The sequence below is a fragment of the Symphodus melops genome (genome assembly GCF_947650265.1).
Source record: "Symphodus melops genome assembly, chromosome: 13".
Lineage (NCBI taxonomy): Eukaryota > Metazoa > Chordata > Actinopteri > Labriformes > Labridae > Symphodus > Symphodus melops.
Genome location: NC_136703.1, coordinates 22,395,359 through 22,416,964, shown reverse-complemented (window position 1 = coordinate 22,416,964; position 21,606 = coordinate 22,395,359). Strand labels below are relative to the sequence as shown.

The window sequence follows — 21,606 nt, the reverse complement described above, 5'->3', positions numbered from 1 at the left end:
TTATTGAACCACAGCATGTCATCAGAGATCTACAGGGAGTTGTATTTGTTAAAAGAATACTTTATGTAAAAATGTCAGGGCAGGGAAACTTGATTGCTACTTTTTGAGAAATCAGGGCAGTCAGGAGGAGATGTGGGATATGAAGTGCAGCTGAACCAGATTAAGAAAATTAAAAGGAAAGTTTAACTACTCACAGAGAGGAAGGTCGGACTGACTCACTCTGCCTTTTCTCTGTCTAACCCAGACACCCACATGCTTTCCGTGTCTGTTATCCTCCCCAGCCAGCCCTGTCCTCATTGTGAAGCCATAATCCTTCAGCATTGTGGTCACTGGAATGTGAAATCATGTGCTTTACCAAAGACTCTCCCCCTCGCTCTATTATTGTCTACATATTATTACGTGATGTGGTTGGTGGTTAAAACACAAACTGCAGCCTCAACACTAAACGATTTCATAAGCACACATCAACGGAAACTAAATAATGTTACGCTTCACTGTGCCTTAAAGTACCACTTGTATTAAATGTAGGCAGTGTAGGAGTTGTTCATCTGATCTAGTTAAAGAATTAGGCTGAAAACTTGTTTTTATTTAAAACAGAAGAAAATGGTCTTGTGTACGTTTCAAAGTTACATATTTCACTACCAGATGATAAATTCTAATGTAAAATTTCTATCTATCTTTTATTGGAGGTGGAGCTTGATGCAGGATGTGTTGGATAGATTTTCATTATGTAAACCCATCCAATATTTTAAGTGTAAAACCTACAAATTCTTTTGTGAATTAATTTGTAGCTGTAACCATGAAACATGTAGTGAAGTATGACGCACAACGTGTAAAGAATCTTATTTACTGTTAAAGAAGTGCTATAAATGTGCACCTGGGTGTAGTATTTTGACTGTACACTTTTCAATCTCCTCCTTCCTTTATTAGCTGATGTCATAAAATTACTAATTTCTGATTGGCTACAGGATACGGTTAAATAAAGGGAACCATAGCAACAATATTTCACAATCTGTGAAGTTGAAAGCCGATGAATCACAACCAAACCATTAACATAACAAACTATCTATACTGTAAATTAAAACATGAAACAAAATGTATACACATATTGAAAAAAGATGGAGATTTTAAGTGTCTTATGGTCTTGATACTGTTTAAGTAGACAGGCTAGCTAACTTTAGCTTCCCTTTTTTCCCCCAAGAACTAGGTAAGCTAACATTTTGTCTCTTTGAAGCTTTTCTGTACAGTGAGAACTCCTATCTAATGTTGAAGTTTGTTTGTTATTAATTACCTAAAGAATCTGTATACAGAGTCTTTGGTATATGTACTTTGTCATTTTTCTATATGTTTTCTAAATGTTGTTGGCTCTGCAAATGTAAATAAATATATGAATTAATTATATAATTTTTTGTTGATTCTATTTGTTTAGAAACAGTTTGTGTAAATTATTGTTTCGCAATGGTGTAATTCATTTTTGTATGGCTAAACAATCTACAGCAGAAAGATACATAAATAACCCTGGGTGAAAATAAGCATATATAATGAAAACCCCATGAAAAGGTAAAAAGGAACCAACGTTGGATTAGAATGACCCAATTTAAGAGTAATAATAATAAATAACACAAGCTGTATACGTAGGTGCTAGATTTACCCAGTACTGCGTTACAAAATAACCAATATTGGGTCAATTTTGACCCAGAATTTTTTTAGTGTTTCTTCAACTTTTATATTTCTTTACCAAAACTATAGTGCACCTTTAACATAATTTACACACTGTTACATCATTTTGAAAAGGCAAGGTTTTTTTCAACATTTCATAACTTCTTGTAGCCTAGAAACACATTTCACTTCAATAAAATGTGGTAAGGAGGAGGATTTACTATTAGTAGAATATTCAATTCGACACTTTGAAAAGTTTACAGTTGCACTGATAGCCTCAAAGAGAGTATGTGGAAGATGTCTGTGTTACAGTTTACACCTGCATAGTAATGAGCAACTGTGCAACTTTGCAGATGGATGCACGCCGTGTTGTGTGTATTGGTTGGCAGAGGAGGCGCAGAGCAGCCGAGGCGGTGCTTGACAGGAGGGATCCTCGCCCAGCCCCTGTTCTGCTCTGCACTCGTACACCGCTCTCACTCCTGCTCCGACCTGCTGTCTTCGTCTAAAGTTAGCGGCCACTTGAAGGCTGGATTTCCAGCAATTGCTTTTACTGCTTCACGACGACTTCTTTGAAGACTTACAACGGAGTGACTACAGGGAAGGTAAAACGACTCACACACAGAATGAAGCAGTCAGAGATTCTGACTCGGAGTATTGATTCAAGTTTAAGTGAAGCTCTGATCGGCATTTTGCTGCAGATGCATGTTTGTCAAATTCAAGGGATTCAAACCGACTGTTTATTCAGTATCGTCGAAAATAGAATAGAATTTAAATGAGGTGCAATCGGTTATTGATTGGTTTAATTTTCCTGTATTTCTTTTCGGATATTGACAGTCGTGTGTGTGTTAATGAGAAATCCACTCAGTCAAACAACTCAGTCAAACGACCGATTTCATTAAAATGCACAGTCCTCTTCTTTCTTTTTAAACCTCACAAAAATGCATCATTTCAGTTCTCCTTTGCAGCGTGACATGATTGTTAATGTCAGGCTGCTTAAATTACCAGCAGGGGAACCCTTCTCTCAGTCTATTTAGAGAATTGAGCAATGCATCTGTCAGAGTAGAAGAGACTGGTGAGCATTCAAGGGTGTTTGAAATATTTGAGGGTGCCATGTCTGAAGAACAAACTTTCATGTTGAGATCTCCACACCATGTTAAGCCTGTCAACATGTGCTACAACATGCATGTGTCACTAGTTCATAAGAGCAAACAGGTTTATAGTGTTATTACCCCTCTGTTAAACATGATCTTATCTGAGTGACCACCACCTTTGATTATGTTTGTTAAAGGATATGGCACCAACCCAACCAATCAAAAGGGCTTTCTCTCTGTTTTTGTTTTATGAAGTAAAAAAGAAAAAATCCACATTGTGAAGTAGATGATTGTCGCCTGTGGGCGTTGGTGGGCACTGTCACTGCTGCGTGATCATTTTTTAATCACAGCACTGCTTTCACTGTCATTTGACTGCTAATGCTGTGGGAATACAAGCCCCCATTTCAACTGGAAAAACAAAACAAACAGGAAAGTCTCGATACTTAATCAGGTGTTTGTTCTCTTTTTGCCTGATCTTGCAGTTTCAGAGTCACTTTATTTGAAGGTGAAACTCTGCTGGTAAAGAGACCTGTGTTCATTCCAAGCAGGTTATTTTTCAAGGCTTTGGAGGCTCAGTTGTATTCATCTGTTTTTCTCGCTGCAGGACAGTTTTCATGGCCTCGCGATCAATATTGTTGTCAAGTCAATTTGCCCATAGTTAATGTTTACAACAGAGTCCAGAGGCTGTAAATTAGCGAGAATTTCGCCCATTTTGTGATCTGTGGTTTATGTTAACTGTTGCTATATTGCACAGCAAGCGTGTTCAGAAAAGGAAAGCTCTTTGTTTACAGACAGACTCACTTCTCTAAATACAGTAGTTCTATTCTATATTGCATTCATTGCAGCCTTTACCGCCTTCACTAGTATATCACAGTAAGTCTGTATAGCATCCATAAAAGTAAATTCTTTCTTAACATTTCGAAGATGGGATTAGAATTTTCTGTTGTGATCGTTGAGTGTTAGATGCTGAATTTAAACAATTATTCTTTTCTTGTTGCAATCGTGCGTTCATGTTAATAATTCAGGTTACATGAGTAGATAAATGCAAGCTCTCAAAAAAGAAAACTCTTGACTTACAGGTATTACAGTGGAAAGTATTTCACCTGAGTTAAAAACTGGTAATTTAATGTTGCATTTTCAGTTGTGTATAGATCTATGGACGAACAAGACGAGACTCAAGATACGTGTAGACATTTAAACCCTGGAGCTGTTTTCTGACAGCATGCACCCTCACAAGTCTGGGCAGGTTTGAGGCTTTTTTTTTTTTTTAATTTCTGAAAGCAGCAGGGTGTTCCACACGGCTGCTTCAACAAAAAAAAAAAGCTATTATATAAGTCACATTCAAGTCTGAACTCAGAGTGATGGGCAGTCCTCGCTTTGAAGCAGGAAAGCGAGAAAAGCCTCGCCTACATTTTCCAAGAAATCAGTGATTCATGCTGTGGTGAAAGTCTTTTGTTAGTTTTTTTTTTTCCCTTTCGTGTTTTTGTTCTCGTCTGTTGTCCTTGCTTAATCTGTTAAAATTCCTCTAGTTTTTCTAACTGGTACCTGCTATTGTTTACGTATCACTTAATTCTCCAAGTAGACCAAGGGAATCCCTTTTTAGAAGAGCATGCTCTGCTGTGATCTTTTCAATACATTTGAGACTGCTTGTTGCAGCTTGGCTTTCAAGAGACTCATCCATGACTTTTTTTTTTTTTATACGTATTCTAACACCCGTCACTGGGTCTGACTCACCCTGACAAAGCCATTTACTGTTTCGCCTTGAGTTGAGCATTTTTTTCTTTTAAAAGGAGGCAGAAAGGAGAGTTCGTCCAAATACATTCAAGGCAGGATCTGAAAAAGTGGCTACATCTATGATTGTTCTGTAACTTTCCAGACAAGTTCACATGATGGCCAATTCAAATTGTAACACGAGAGTACCGCTCTTGTCCCCAGGAGCCACCATGTTATGTTATGTTATAGCTGCTTTAATAGATAAATATATGTTCTTCTGAAAGACATCACATGCCAGTGCACAGTACGACATATTCATACCACACTGAACTAAAGTGAGCATGTAAAACTACAAGGGGAAGTAGTGGTTACAGACTGACACAAAAATGTGTCGATGTAGTTTTTTTTTTCCTCGTATAGTATCATCAGAAAGACAAATACTCCCTCTGGTTTGTACCTTCTGGGTCTGCTCTCTCGAAGTGAACCTTTGAGCAAACAATCCATTTATAGTGGGAAAGTATTCCCCTGTTCATTCAATGAGTCACTGTAGCATCTGCATGTGGAATGCAATGTAGAGCGTGGCCTCTGGTTTTGAAGGCCAAACCAGGCTGATGCTGTGGGAGGAGGAGGAGGAGGAGGTGGAGAGGGAAGACTCGTAGCGACTGACTGACTGACTGACTGACTGACTGACTGGGCTCCCCCTTCCTTTGGCTAGCTGCCTCCCTCTGCCTGTGCCTCCTCCTACCTGTTAGTCACCCGTGGCAGCACTCTGACAGAGAGAGCAGCTGATGGAGGGGAAACTCTTTCCATAGCAACCAAGCATGTGTCCTCCCCCTTCTTTTGACCTGATGCAGTCTGAACACACATCAGTGAGGGGAATTGCTGTTGTCACAGACGAAAAGGGACAAACATCAGATGCAGACTTCCCTCTGTTCAGGGAACCAGCAAAGTGTTTTCCAACCACAGAGTGACAGAGTCAAAGACGTGCACCCTGCAAGAGTTGCAAAACAGCAGATTTCCTTGACACAAGGCGTGGGTGGTATGACAGCTTGCACAAACACTAGCATGCATGGAAAAAGGTCATCCCCACGTGTACCTTGAATGATTCTTGTAAAGAGAGTACTTTGTGGTTGTTGACAGTGTGACAATGAAACATTACAGGTTTCATAATTAAACGCAGCGCCTGTGTGAAGGAAAATACCCACTGAGCTGTCCTCTCTGATTCTCTACTGATTTCACTGTGTGATGTGTTTTTAAAGCAGTTGCTTTTGGTAGTTGCTTATTTTTCTTCAGCTGAGTGGTCAAAAGTAAAGGCAGATGCCAGGCTCTCGACAGACGGTTGTTCAGAGGTTTACGGGGGAGTAGATGTTCACAAGCTGTTGTTACTTGTAGAACCACTTTAACATTCAAAATGTTTTTTTCCCACTGCTATTTTAACTTCTAGTGGCCCACAAGTCTGTCGCGTTTTTCTCTTTTTGAATCAGTGGATGTTGTTTAATATTTATTCTACTCTGATTTTATGCTGCAACATTTTGTCCAAGCAGAAATCGACCACAAACTGTCGGAAAGTTGTGTGAATCACACTGAATGATTACTTGTGACTCCGCTCAGCTGTAGCATTTAAATTTCTCTCCCGTCAACTTGACATAGTCTCTCTACCACATGTAAATTTTTTGATAAAGCAACATAAACATCGTCACACCTCATAGATCCACCATTAAACTGTGCAGCTGTGCAACCCTACAGACAATCCTCCTAGAAGTAGACAGTCACATCGTCTGTTGTAGGTCCTGACAGACATTCCTCAAAGCTCTTGGAAGTATTTATATGTAATCCTGTTAGCACATTTTTATGATGCCATTGGGTTGGGTTTTTTTTTTTTTAATGCAAGACTGTAAATATTAAGGGAGCAATCTGTAACTCTGACTCCTAGAGTTTTAGAATTGGTACTTCAGTCCAAAATCAACACATTGGAGAGAGCTGTCTCCCCACGCCTCCTCTTTCAGAGAGTCGATGCACACAGAGGTTACCATGTCGCAAAAGCCTCGCCAATATTTATCCGAAATTACCTCGTTTCTGTAAGTGGAGCTTATTCATAAAATGCAGTGTGCTGGCCCACTTCCATCACTGCAAAAAGTGTTGGTTCGTCGTGATAACTAGTCTAACATTTGGCAAAGCCAGGGGTTTCCAAACAGCCATCTGGGGGTGCCTTAAAACCATCAACGTTTTCTGGTCAAAACAAATACTGACCATTCCAATCAAAATGTACTGTAGAAGGAAGGCATACTGAAGCCAGCACTTCAACATAGTATTTTTCCTATAATGTCTGGTGATGTAGTATGGTCATTTCATAATTTCATTCAGTAGATATCTTACTTATTGGTCTTTTAAGAGAGGAAGCAAGCAGCTCTGCATGTAGTAAGTACTCCATTTATCTCTTCCTTTACTAAGTGAAGGGCATGCTCCATGTACTTACTGCTCCTAATTCCCACTCTGCATCATGCATGCAAATCATTATCAAATCAGGAAGTGAGGAATCAGATTACTCAGATACTCAGATGATGTTGAACCAGACAATAATGATGATGACAGTGTTGGTGAGGAGAAAAAAAAATAGTCGCTGATGCTGCTCACGACATCAATCCCTTCGGAAAGAAAAATCAACACCCAGGGGAAATCTAAACCAAGAGGTGTGTTTTATGGCTATTTCCAGGAGCATATTTTTAGAATAATTAGGTCAGATGATTAGTAGCAGATGGTTTTTCATTATTCCTTCATGTTCACACTTTGCTGTTGATACAGTTCCAACCCACCTGATAGGTTACATAAACAGAGCAAAGCAAAGCTGCTGACCTTTTAAAGGAATTAAGAGAGGACAGTGTGAACCTTTCAGAGCCCAAAAGCATCCAGATCACATGTGAGGAGTGGGTGTTATTTCAGATTATTTTACTTCTTTCTCTTAGTACGTTCTTTGTCCTTCAAGTACTTTGATTTTTTTGTCCAGTGACGGCAGCTGTCACTGATACCTGCACTGGCTGCACTTTAATGTGTAATAACACCTGCAGACACGAGTGTGAACCACACATTTACAGCGGAGTCCTTTTCATCACACACATCTTTCATCCACTGCCCCTTTTGTCTTTGTACAGCTAATGATGGAATAGCCTTGATATCAGACATGATATTAGATTCACAGGGTCAACTCTTCAAACTGTTACACTGAATCAGTTTATTAATCCTGTTCTGATATGAATGATCACATTATATCGAGTGGGGAATTATCAAAATTGCTTCTGGATATTTGGTTCTAAGCCAAAGTCTGCTCTTAAAGGACCATACCGCTGCTTTTTGTTATCTCCACGAACCCTTTTGCACAGCATCCTGCAGAGTTACAAACTCAGAATCGGCCCATCCCACATTATCGTCCCAAACAGTTTTTAGAATCAATCAGCAGAGTGAAAAGACTGACGTATTTATTGTTTCCAAAAGTCCATTAACGCTGCACGGTAATGCAGGTGAAGTGCAGATTGATTGGACAGTCTAAACTGCACTACCCCGTAATGGTAATGTCATTTACAGAAACCTATAATGCAGTTTGCTGTGATGGATTAGTTGCACAACTCGGATGAATTTCAAGATAAACTGCCATTAAAAAATTTAAATAAATAAATAAATAAACTTTGCAGCATGAACTGCAAAATCTCCCGTTACTGTTCCGAGTCGCCTGCAATCATTGTAGGTTGTTTGTTTTAAAGAAATACCATCTCAATTGAGTATAACGAGTAGGAACTAATGAAAGATAGCGTTAGTGTAACAATTAGGACCGTGTATATGCAAGAATCTGCAGATGCCTTAAAACAAAGACTTGATTCTCAAGTGTGTTTATATTTTCTTCCACGCCTGGCTGATTATCTCAAAGTAGCCAACATCAACTTCTAATCATTACGGACTACGACTGTAGCAACAGCGTATACAATTAATTAACATTAATTGTCTCCTATATAAGAATGTTTTTTATTTTAACTTGATGAGCTCCTTGGCTTTCTTAGATAGATAGATAGATAGATAGATAGATAGATAGATAGATAGATAGATAGATAGATAGATAGATAGATAGATAGATAGATAGATAGATAGATAGATAGATAGATAGATAGATAGATAGATAGATAGATAGATAGATAGATAGATATTCTTTTCAAAGAGATTCCTGCAGATAGCAGATTTACTGTGCTCACGTCGTTTCTCCACACTTGTTTTCTTGACCACATTAGCCATGATAATGCATCTACAACATAAAGAGCATACCGGATGTCAGGAAGGTAACATTCTCTCCCTCCATTAACGTGTTCCTCTTCTTTCTTCAATGATTAATGCACTATACATTTGTGTGTTTGTTTTTTCCTGTCATTAAGGAATCACCTTCCATTATGTTTTAAAAGCACATTTACTACTCGCCACTCACTGGCTGTACGTCCGACTTCATGTTTCCGTCTTCAAAACAACGTGCCAGGGCAACGTCTTTATTCTAAATCAATGCTAACCTTTGATTGTAATCAAATGTGTCTCTGTCTGATTCAAGCTTGCTTTGCATGATGACATTTAAGTCTGTTTCTGTTGTTTGGAGGGAGGGCCCCCTTTAAAAGCCAGTTGAGTTTGTTCATCCCCTCAGCTAGTTTCTTTTTCAACCTGGGCATTAAACACTTCACTGAACTCTTTGGTGTTCAAATGAAGCAGACACTTCCAATACTACAGAATAATACAGAGAATCCCTGGAGTTTAAAGTGCCGTGGGTACCTTTTGTCCTCTTTCCTCAAGACTTCTGGCACAGTTTGGGAGGCAGGCGACATGATACTAAAACAAGATGTTAAATATGTACAGTATTTAAACATGACGCCTGTGGAGCAGTGTGGTTACATTTCAGAGCACAATGCGAGGAAGGCATTTAATCTACACCGTTTCGTTGGTTTATGGATATGAAACAGAGTCATTGATATCAGTGTTCTTGCGTTTCAAAGTAACAACATGCTTCACTCAAAATGCTGGATGTTGAGTGTAATTCTCTCTTGTCAACAATCATGGAATTTTTTTTTTTTTACAGAGTTGGATGATGCTATCTTTTGCTTGCAGCCGTGCTTTTATGTTTTACAAAGAAGCAGGCGACTGTGCACCCACCTCCTCTTTTCTCTCTGTCTGTATCTCACTGTTTCTCTCGCCTGTGCACAGGCAGGCAGTTAGTGCGGTAGCAGGCACCATGTCCACCCCCACAAACCCAGAGGTGAAGGAACTGAGCCCTGTCGACTTTATCCAGCTACAGCAGTACATCGAATGTGAGTACAGACAGGGAGGCGGGCGGGCGGGCAGCTTTCTCAGTGCTTTACACCCCTCCTTACTTCCATTTCCACCCACACGTACACACTCATGATAATGATGAATCTCGTATCTAGAGGAGGTAGCAGTCTGCCACATTTTTTTTTTCTTTTTCTTTCAGTTAAGCATTCAGATCTCTGTTATTCATGTGTACGCTCGTGATATTTCAGAAATACGTATTAAACATACACACAGTTGAGTTTTAAGGTTTTGAGCGCGCCCACACAGTAAAAAAGTACTCATATGTCCTCATGTGACTTCTGTCTCTCTGCTTCCAGACTGCAGCTTGAAGGTGAAAGATGTGCTGAGGGAATTCGATGCAGATGGCAGTCTGGCCCGGCACAGACATGGAGAGGTGAGGGGACGCTGTGTCCTGCTGTTCACTCTCAGCTCCAATCCTCCAAAACTCTCTTACAGTGATGTCAGCTATGGGGCGCATAACCAAAGTGAATTATCTCAGTGGAACATATTAGTGAGAAATGAGCGTTTGATTTATTTATAATGGGCCGTTATTAATTGTCCCACACTGATTAATTAGATTCAGATCCATTGATCACTGACTAAGCTGTCCACAAGAAATATCTTCAGCTCGTTTAAGCGAGGTTTCAAATGTAAATGAACTCCTTGGTTTTGCCCACGCAGCAAGCACTTGCTGAACAGTGAGCTGGCTGGCCTCATGCAGTGTAAGCTCAAATGTGATTGAAAAGACATCTTTCCAATACTGTACATCAGCAGCGGTCACACTGCCAACTCATTTTGCACGAAGCAAGCGCAGTAAATTCTGATGGCTAAATTGTCCACATAAATTTAAATGACATAATTGGATGGAAATTGTTTGATTTAATGGGAGCAAAGACAGATACTTCCATAAAGTAATAGTTTAAAGCTATTAGAACACAAACCACGAAGGTAATTGGAAATGAGTGTGCAGAATAGGGATGTAAAGATTCATCGTAAAATCTTGAAAAATCAAAGTTCAGATCGGTACTCTGAAAAATGAATCGTTATGATCGTGTGAGCGTCAGCAGCTGTAGAGCAAGAATTTGAAACTGAGGACGAATCAGCATCTTTTAAATCGGAGGTGTGGATGCATTTTAGCTTCCTCAAGACAGAAAAAGAAAGAGGTGAGAAGATAACAGCCAGGACAAAACGTGTTTGCAAATGTTGCATGAAGACAGAGAAGTACTCAAATAGCACAACCAGCATGATGCAGCATTTATTGAGAAGCTCCAATCAGCTCCCCATGTTGAGAGAGAAAAAAACATTAAAAGTCCAAACCAGTCTGACAAGCAGGTTTGGCCTAAAGGAATTTTTTTCCCTCATCATTTGTCTACAGTCTCATTCTGTAAAATAAATCGTATTTATTCTTAAGTTTAGGGAATCGTTGCATCCCGAGTGCAGAATCATGATTCTACTTCTTCTTTTCTGTGATCTGGCTGTCTTGCAGTGACATTATTTATTACTGGGGCAGCTCTGCAGGGTATCAGCGGAAGAAAATGGAATAATGTCAACAAGAATTGGGTTTGTGGTTCACCATCATCCTGGGACATTTGCTTGTTAGCCCTGCAGCGTATTGTCATGTGAGCGACACAGATTCCAGGCCAGGCAGATGGACTGAAATATTGAATCAGGAGCTTCGTTTTTTCTTTTCTTTTGTTTTTTTTTTTGTTTATTAACACACATCACGTGAAAAGCAGTGGAGATATTTTTACCTGTTAATGATGGATTACACGTTTCTGAGAAACCTCTTGGGATTTCAAAAGCGTTCCCCCCCCTCCCGACTGGATACACTCACATGCCTCTCAAGCTCAAAGCTCCATTGTTGTTCTGAGAAAAGCTGCACACGTCAGATATATAATATACTCACAGTGACTTTGTGTTTTGCAGTCTTCCCTTATCTTCAACAGACATGACTTTGAAAAATGCAGAAGACACCACACACGGCTGCCTTACATCTGTTATCATTAGTATAAATATTACAGTGAATCTTACAGCTGCTCAACTTTAGCCTCTTGAAATAACATAATCAGTCCTCCCCGCTTCATCATCAGTCTTTTATCATACCAGGTTTTTACTGCCATACTACACTTATACTACAAATCCACTTCATTCATTGCTGTTGCTCTGTTCGTCTCTATCCTTCTTCCTCTCCTTCTGTCCCACTTTTCAAGACCAGCGTGGTTTCAGCAGATGGCTTCAACACGAGTCTGGTTATAGGACGTTTTTCTTGCCACTGTAACTTTGCTGAATGTTGTTGGTGCTCATGATGGATTAATGTTGGGTCTTTGTAGATAATAAAACACAGCGTACGGTTTTTAACCTGCTCGTTTGGAGAGTTTCTTGAGATAGCGTTTGTTATGAATTGGCGTTATCTTTCACGAAGCCACCGTAAACAAAACACGGCTCTCCCATTCATTTTATTTTCAGTGCATCGACGAAGAAGGCTTCCGTCTGTTTTTGAAGACGTATTTAGAAGTGGAGGACTTCCCTGTGGATCTCTGCCAACGACTCTTCCGCTCCTTCCAAAACTCTGAACCCACCCAGGAAGACAGTGCCAGTGAGATTACACAGCATGTATTCACACAACTCCCTGCCTCCACGCTACTTTGCAACAGGCCCCTTACCAATTCACGCCACAGCCTATTCAGCTTCATTTTTAACCACATGCCTTTGAGATAGTGGTCAGGCAGATATGGTAACCAGAGTATTCACAGTGTCTCTCTCTTCCCTGCCTCCCCTGTAGAGGAGGTCTTTCTGAAGGATGTGTCATGTTACTTCTCCCTGTTGGAGGATGGCCAGCCCAGAGACAAGCTGGAGTGTAAGGCCTTTGTTTCTATTCAAATCAAATTATTTGAGTTTTGACTTGATCCAGCATTTTCCACTTTTAATTCCCGCTCTCTCTCTTTAGTTGCATTCAAGCTCTACGACAGAGATGGCAACGGAGTCCTTGACAGCTCCGTAAGTGTCGGAGAAGATCTTTAAGATGTGATTTTCCACAGTTCATGAAAAAAATATGACTTAGATCTGATTTAATTACAGACTGAACGCTATTATTACTATCATCACTTTTTGCTTTAGTGTAACACGTCAGCCACACTGCTAATACAAGTCTTTTGTTGCATTTTAACAGGAAGTGGATAGGATTATTGCGCAGATGATGCATGCTGCAGAATATCTCGGATGGGACGTCTCAGAGCTCAGGCCTGTAAGTCCCTCAAAGCTCTCTCGCAAATGGAAATATCCCGAACACACTTCATGTACTTTCAACTGTGGAGAATTGAAAATGTGCATTCAGATAGAGACATTAGTTTGCACACGATATCTCAAGATATTGTATATGGCAGTGCCTGTTACTCATTTGCTCGAGTTGATAAGCTTGTCGGCACCTACATGGAAATTGAATGGAAAATCCAACAGACTCTCACGTTGGACTTTTTATGAATCACATGGACATCATGAAGCAATACAATGTGAATGCTGATTCGATGATAATCAATTGTTGTTTCATCAGGTTCTGAAGGACATGATGACCGCTATCGATGCTGACAGCAGCGGCACGGTGTCCCTCGAGGAGTGGGTGGAGGGAGGCATGAACAACGTTCCCTTGCTGGTCTTGTTGGGTCTAAAGGTACTTCGGAGGCAGAATATTTACTCTGCTCATTAAAGCGTTGGCTTCAAAAGCATATCTCCGATGTATTTCATTTTTACTGCAGGTGTCTCACAAAGTGGCATAATATCTACTTTTACTGCTCTTTTGAAATCCTGGCCTTGCATGACTTTCCCTCTGTCCTCCTCCTCCTCCCCGTCTATAAAAGTCTTTTTTGCCGACTCAGTGTTACACAGGGTGTGGTAATGTCATCTCCTCTCATGCAAGCTCTGCACCATCGGAGTGCTTTAGTGTTTTCCATTCACTCTGCACAATTAGGGCCCATATTTCAAAGAGTTCCTGCAAAAAAAAAAAAAAAGCCATCTGAAGGCTGATGCACTACATTTGAATGCAGGAAAGAATTGTTTTTGTTAAACCAAGGACAGATATTTATTTTCTGGGTGTTGTTCCATGTATGTAAAAGCCATTTACTGATAAACAGTGTGTCTCTGTGACAACCGCGTTGATCTAAAATCACAAACTGGACTCTGACACTGGGCTTGGCCTCCTCAACAAGGCAAGGGACTTCCCCTCAGGCTATTTCTAGCCACCAATGATCATTTGAAGCCTGGGGTGCATGACTTCTGCCCCCTCACAGTTGCTGTGTCTGTTTCCCGCCATGCTTCATGCTGTAAGTGATGCGGCTGATGCATCATGTCCAGGAAAATGTTGTGTGTAATCTGGATAAGAGCACTGTTCATCCTGTGAAAAAAATAGACTGAAAGCAACCATGTAATCTTGAGACGAGAAATTCAGATTAAATTCAGTGTTGAATTCATTGTGTGGCACAGTATGAAGAGCTGCCATATACTGTATAATCAGCAATCTCATTAGGTAAGGTAATTCATGAGTGGGCTTGAAAACTAACTGTGAAATGCAGGCCCAGTCCTGGAGGTGCTCTTGAGAGGGTTTGTGTAGTTTGACCGTGACATGTTTTACTTTTTCTCAACAATCAGATGACCCAGAAGGACGGGCAGCACCTTTGGAGGATGAAACATTTCAACAAGCCTGTTTACTGCAATGTGTGCCAGAGCATGCTGCTGGGTCTGAGGAAGCAGGGACTGTGCTGCACCTGTGAGTATCACGTGTTACCAGAAGAGGGCGACACTGTGCTGACATTTATCTCTGAAACTGTGGCGACAAAATTCAGAATTGTAGGATCGTTACAGATGAAATACCAGGTTATACCATGAGAGCTGAGCTAAATGTTTTTTTGTGCAGGCTGTAAATACACAGTCCACGGACGCTGTGCAAACAGGAACCCAGCACCCTGCACCAAGACGTACGTGAAGTCAAAGAAAGAAACGGGGGTATGCCATTGTCTCCATGACAACATTAGCGGTGACATTCACAATCTAAATTAGACATCGTCCTGTGTCTGAGTGCTCTTATGTGAACGTTAATACATTCATCACACATTTCAGGTTCCAGCGCACGACTGGGTGAGTGGGAACTGTGACTCGAGGTGTGATAAGTGCCAGAAGAAGATCAAGAGCTACCAAGGCTTAACGGGAAAACACTGTGTGTGGTGTCACACGATGGTGAGGAAGCATCTTCATGTATGAATGTTATTTTTTTTAGAAATATAAAGTTATTACTAACCAGGATGAAATGTTCATTTTGGTTGTCAGACACACGTGCTCCAATGCTTTTGGGCTTAAATTCAGTCATTGGAGGCCTTTTTTTTAATTCTTCTCCAGTCATCATTCAGCTGTAAATGAAGCAGAGAAGAGAAAAAAAAATCTCTTTTAAAAAGATGAATTTGGATCCTGTCAGAGGTCGTTTGGTCTTTTATGTAACGTGTCATTTTGTTTTGTTTTATAGCGTCACGATGAATGTGCCGAACAAGAGCCAACAGAGTGCACATGTGGGCTGCACAGAGACCATATCCTGCCTCCATGGGCCATATATCCTGTCATAAAGGTACAGACTTATCCTCAAGCACATATACAGTACAAACAGCACCTGTCACACCAACACAGAACATCAGCCGCAGGATGTTTTTCTGTTTGTGGTAAAACTTATTCACTTGTTCGACAGCTATCGTGTGTACATGTTTTTCTTTGTCCTAAAAGGCTAAAAAACATATAATACCTCTCTCTTGTTTGTTCACTCTGTACCTTTGTTTTGATCCCTAAAGGAAAGACCGAACAGTGTGAAGAATGGCTGCTCGAGCTCAACTGATGACAGCGAGCTCAATATCACTCCTGATGGACAAGTGCTTCAGGTATTAATCTCTCTAATGAAGGCTTTTTTTTTTTTGCCCTCTTCTGTAACTTTAACATGTTTCCATCATTAAACAGATCAGCCCTGTGCCCAACACCCATCCTCTCCTCGTGTTTGTCAACCCTAAAAGTGGAGGCAAGCAGGGAGAAAAGTAAGTCTGGAAGGAACTTTCTCATAAAGAAACACATGTATAATAGATCGCCCCTGTTTAGCCTGGTCTTGTACATTTCAGAGTCCTGAACAAATTTCAGTATTTACTGAATCCACGGCAGGTTTACAACCTTTCCAGTGGTGGACCTGGACCAGGGTGAGTAACCACAGATTCTAGTCAGCATGAAAAATAAATCCATATTATTTTGAAATACAAACCGGAATAAAGAGAACTTCTTGTTGTTTTAAGCTCTGCTGTTATACTTCTGTCTTTTTTTGTCTTTCAGGCTGAGTTTCTTCAGAAATCTGGAGGATTACAGGATCTTGGTATGCGGGGGAGACGGTACAGTTGGATGGATTCTTGACGCAATAGGTGAGACATTTGGAACCAGCACTGTAAAAAGGCACACGTCAGCTTCCAAAACAACACTGACACATTTCATCGTACTTTTCTCCAAATCAGACAAAGCCAACCTGCTCGTACGGCCACCTGTCGCTGTGCTTCCCCTCGGCACAGGAAATGACCTTGCGCGATGTCTGCGATGGGGAGGAGGTGAGAAGTTAACGAGGGTGGAAGGTTTTACTTAAGAATAAAACTATATTATCTAAAAAGTGTCGCTGTTGTGCAAATCTGATCCAGCAAAAGAAAAGCTCTCCTCGTATTTCATTCTGTACATGTGCATGTAAGCGAATGAATCATGTTCCTGTGTTTCTCTGAAGGATATGATGGGGAGGATTTGAGTCGTATTCTTAAAGACATTGAGGGGAGCACTCAGGTGCTGATGGACCGCTGGAGTGTGCAAGTCATCACAGATGAGAATCAGGAGAAGGGCGACCCAGTGCCATATGAAATCATTAACAACTACTTCTCTATTGGAGTTGTGAGTTCCTCTAAAATATAAAACGCAACCAAAATAGTTTCAGTCCAGCGTTTGAATCATTTCTGTGTTGTGTTGACAGGATGCCTCCATTGCTCATCGGTTTCACACAATGAGAGAGAAACATCCCCAGAAATTCAACAGCAGGTACGTGTTAAACTGGAACATATTCATGCTCAAAGGCACTTCCTCAGGAACAGAAAAAACAAACAGACAGACCTAACTAAATGAAATACAACACTTGCTCAGAACCAAAACAACACAGCAGAGTTGGGGAATGGCGTTTCAATTTGTTGGCCTCAGTCTGTACTTTCATTTTTCCTGCTTGCAGTAACGGATTTCTCAAAACTGAAAGAAACTGAATGCAGGTGGCGACCGCAGATGTCTGTGGCAGCAAGCGTTGCAGCCTGACTCTTCCTCCATCTAAAGAGCTGCGTGTGCTGAAAGCAGAAAATGTTCTGTGAAAACGAAATATCACTTAAACTTGCAAAAACCCCTCTATTTTTATGACCACAGAATGAAGAACAAGCTGTGGTATTTTGAATTCGCCACTTCAGAAACCATCTCTGCTTCCTGCAAGAAACTGAACGAAAGTCTGACAATCGAGGTAAGAACATATTATTAGCTTCGCCACAACAGCAAGTATACATTTTATAGTTTTTTTTAACATGAGGAAACAGTTTCAACCCTTGGTGGGTGACACTCCCAGAGCCAGGTCTTCTGCCGTATATAGTGTGGACAAATTCAACTTCTACGTCTACTGACGTTTTATTCTGTCTTTTCTTGGTACTGATGTTTTTTTTCTTCAGTGTTGTGGTACTCCTCTGGATCTCAGCGGCCTGTCTATGGAGGGAGTTGCTGTCCTAAACATTCCCAGCATGCATGGTGGCTCCAACCTGTGGGGTGAGACCAAAAAAGTTGACACGAAGGGACTGACAAGTCAGGAAGAACCAGAAGTGATCATCGATCCAGAAATCCTCAAAGTGACCTCCCAAGGTATTTTATCTTTCGTGAGGGAGGTTATCAAAAGCGTGTGTGACCCCAAAGCTCTGTTGTCTCTCAACCTGGAAGTTCAGGGATCGATCCCCAGCTCCTGCTGCCACATGTCTGATGTGTCCCAACACACTTAACCCCAAGCTGCTCCTTCTGCTGCTTCAGCAGCGTATGAATGGGATTAGTTAATACTGATGGACACTTTACACAGCAGCCTCCGCAATTAGCGTTTGAATGGGTAGGTGTGACCTGCGGTGTAAAATAACTTTGAGTAGTCAGGGGACTGGAAAAGCGCTAGCAGCAGCTCAAGTCCATTCACCATTATTGTTTAGCAGAAAAGTCCTGATAAACCTGCTGTCCAATACACCAGTACCTGTCCAGCTGTAAATGGCAGACAGACCAAAACAGAGCGGAAAGGAATGTGAACACTGTACTAACATTTGTCAGTTGGACATAAACAGGACCCACTGCTACTCTGTGTCTGCTGCTCGATGTGTAAATAGGAAACTGCAGCCTGAACAACTTTATAAGGTGATAAAAATCTTCAGCTGCTTCTCCCTATTGTCTTCATTCTTACACCTTTAAGAGGATCAAACAATGAGATCCATTCCCGATAATCAAACCATTTGTGTGTTTTGATTAAATGTAGTTTCACGTTTGCCAATCACAAACCTGCGTCAAGTACTTTTCTGACCACTGGAGGGCAGCAGAAACAAAATGCTCACTTCTGAAGGTAACAAGAAAAAGGTTTAAAAAAACAAACATGTCACACAGACTGACAGCGAAGCTTACGATCATTCATTCACATTAACGCTCCTTTTAGCGTTGATCGATCCTAAATATTACAGAGTATACAAACTGTTTTATATTCTTTATTGAACTTGTTAAAATCCCCATTAAGATTAAAACATATCTTCTTAAGAGTGGCCTGGAGAGACATTGATACAGAAACGTTTAGACAAATACAAATGTCACACACTACAACATATTGGGCCTATTATCCTGTTTCAGTGCTTTACAGGGACATTTTTACTACTTTCTGGATTTTGAATAACTGAAATCCACCTGCAAAGGCCGATACAGCCACAACATCTTGTGTGATGAGATCCATCATTAGTATAAAAACAGTGATCATAATCTGTTTCTTTGATTCTTTTGTATCTGTATCATTACATAAAGAAGTATGTATTTTTATTAATCTATATGACTTGGTTAGGTCATCTAATTCCTTCACTGAAGAACTGTAAATAAGACAATGGTTCCAGGACATTACTTCCTGGATGTGAAGTATATCTATGATTTTTGACAGATCTCAGCGACCGTCGATTAGAGGTGGTCGGTCTTGAGGGAGCCATGGAGATGGGTCAGATCTACACGGGCCTGAAGAGCGCCGTGAGGCTGGCAAAAACATCGCAGATCACCATCAGGTGAGAAACGGACATGTTCAGACGTGTCAGGCCTTGAGCTATTAGTCTTGACAATGGCTTTAACTTTGATCACCAGGGAACGATAATACTTAACCGCTTATTAACATAACAAACATTACAGGCTTAGCTTTTGGTATTTTAATGACACATTGAGTCAGTGATTTTTCTCATTCACTTTGTTGATCCCCCTTTTCTTTACCCTCAGGACAAAGAAAGCATTACCGATGCAGATAGACGGAGAGCCGTGGATGCAGCCTCCCTGCACGGTGAATATCACACAGACACAGATTTCTCTTCATTTCTAACTTGAAAAAAATAATAATAATAATCTGCAATCTGCAAACAAATTGGATGTATTGAAATCAATCAATTGATCTTTGCAGGTCTTGAGCAGACCATATAGTCAATATTTAGGCACGTGTTCCCATTAGAGATATTATGTGTTTGATTATAGTGTAATTGATTTGGGCATCTTTTATTTCTATTTTCTTTTCAGATCCACATCACACACAAGAACCAAGCCAGTATGTTGATGGCTCCTCAGGCCAAATCATCTGGATTTTTCAAATGAAGCCACCGCTCCGGAGCAGCCACATGCACTCTGGTTTATTGTACATAGAAGACTTGACACTTTCCTGCATGTGTGTCGACATGTTACTGAAGCATAGCTCTAGATAGATCTGCTTCGTGGCAAAAACGACCAAATGAACTCTGTGTTCTTATTAATCGTCTACACTCCTCGCTGCCTCTGACTTCTGCTTTACAGTTAGTAGATATGTTGCTCTGTAGGAACTTCAAGCTGGCTGAAGTAAATATACTCAAGAAGACTCTTCAGCTTCATGTGCCTTTACAACCTGTTCTCTATGGTTATTGCTTCAGTAGAAGACTTACATATGGGCAGAGGGAAGCCTAATTTGAATTTTCTACATTTGTCTTCGAATTGCTCAACTTCAATAACTGAGTTAAATATCTGAATTTCAATCACATTATTTGAATCTAAAATACAATATTTAAAATGTTATTTATACGTTTAAAACTGAATTCAAATTAACTTAAAACTGTATTTTTTCTGAAACGTAATCATTGAATACATTTTTTTGAAACTGTATTGTCGATGGCCACTTTTCCATGGATGTAATGATGTAAATAGAACTATGGAGCGGGATTGTTTCAATCTGTCTGCAAGTATAAACAAAGTTTTTTCTGTTTCATGTTAGGCTACATTGACCTGCTAGCTCGTGAAGAATATATATTGGATTAGTAACGTTGGGGTCACAGTAACGTCAGCACACTATAAAATAAAAAACAGTTTGAAATCATGTGATTTAAATCAAACAGTCTGAGCAATTCTATAGCAAATATACAGAATTCAAAATGAGGTTGTGCTGACAAAGATCTCTTCCCACTTGTTGTTTTGTTGTGGCTTTAATGGACGATATACGCTCCTGTCCATTTGGAACCAGAAATGAAGGATTCATAATATTATATTTCAGATTGTGGCAAAGGTAATTCTACCTTTTTTAAATACATTTCAGAAGATACTTGAAAGTGTTGTGAGGAACAGTAATGGGACAATCATTGCCAAAAGGAGCTGCATGTGGATGTAATGCAGCAGGCCTAATCTACTGTTCCTGTGTATGTGTGTGTTTCTGTTTGTGTGTTTGTGTTTTCACGGGCGCAGAAAAGGCTGAACTTTGTTTGAAAATCTTAGAAATGTTCACTTCTAACTTATAAATTGCCGATATATCTGAGTCGAAGTTATGGTTCCATTCAGATGTATGTAGTTCTTATTTAAATGCTTTAACATTCATATCGTTTCAGTGTACGTGGAAGGTGTTAATATTATATGCCTGAATTAACACACTGACATTTTAATAAATTATATGGACCTTATTGTTTGGTGATTCTTGATTGACATCTCTGTGCTTCTAATACATTCATCTAGTTTGGGTTTTGAACCACAGGGGGGCGTCATGCACTTTTAGTCTGTGACAGAAACATGAACTATTGACTCAAAAATATGTTTCCGTCCCTTTTTTCAGACTTGAAATGTCACTGTTCGGATTAATCTCTTTGTTTTCAAAAAGAGGATCTGTGCTCAGGATATTATTGTTTTTTTTTTCCGAGTAATATTATCTCTTACTTCGAGACGGATTAATCTGCCAGTAACAAATGCTGCCTTCAAAGATTGTTGGAAAAATCAAGACAACTGCTTTGATCACATACTGTATGTTTGGAAACTTGGCCAACTGCACAGCTGTTGCTTGTCAGAGTGATTTACACAGCTGTGTGCATATAAAATAAGACACCAAATTAAAGCAATGTGTCACACGTCCAAAAGGTTAGCTCAGTCTTATTAAAGTGTACATTTATTTAGAGGAGGGTCCAGAATCCAAAGAAATCAAGGTGCCCTGATGTGAACGATAAATTAAAAAAAAAAAAGTTCCACTGAT

At 40.1% G+C, this 21,606-nt stretch overlaps 2 protein-coding genes across 2 annotated transcripts in view; one reads left to right on the top strand and one right to left on the bottom strand.

Annotated features, from left to right (window-relative positions):
- The window catches only part of LOC306834411 (thyrotropin-releasing hormone receptor-like), a 168,313-nt gene that overhangs the window by 14,418 nt on the left and 132,289 nt on the right, over positions 1-21,606 (bottom strand). The gene's annotated exons all lie outside the window — the stretch shown is intronic.
- Positions 2,048-21,046, top strand: dgkaa (diacylglycerol kinase, alpha a). The gene is made up of 24 exons (XM_079359216.1): positions 2,048-2,261; positions 9,690-9,793; positions 10,112-10,188; positions 12,261-12,390; positions 12,577-12,651; positions 12,742-12,791; positions 12,964-13,038; positions 13,345-13,461; positions 14,436-14,553; positions 14,701-14,789; positions 14,904-15,020; positions 15,304-15,402; positions 15,620-15,706; positions 15,783-15,856; positions 15,938-16,012; positions 16,143-16,228; positions 16,319-16,408; positions 16,576-16,736; positions 16,816-16,880; positions 17,250-17,340; positions 17,543-17,729; positions 19,036-19,153; positions 19,359-19,419; positions 19,650-21,046. The coding sequence occupies exons 2-24, from the start codon at positions 9,718-9,720 to the stop codon at positions 19,722-19,724; spliced, it is 2,193 nt and encodes a 730-aa protein (XP_079215342.1). The 5' UTR covers positions 2,048-2,261; positions 9,690-9,717; the 3' UTR covers positions 19,725-21,046.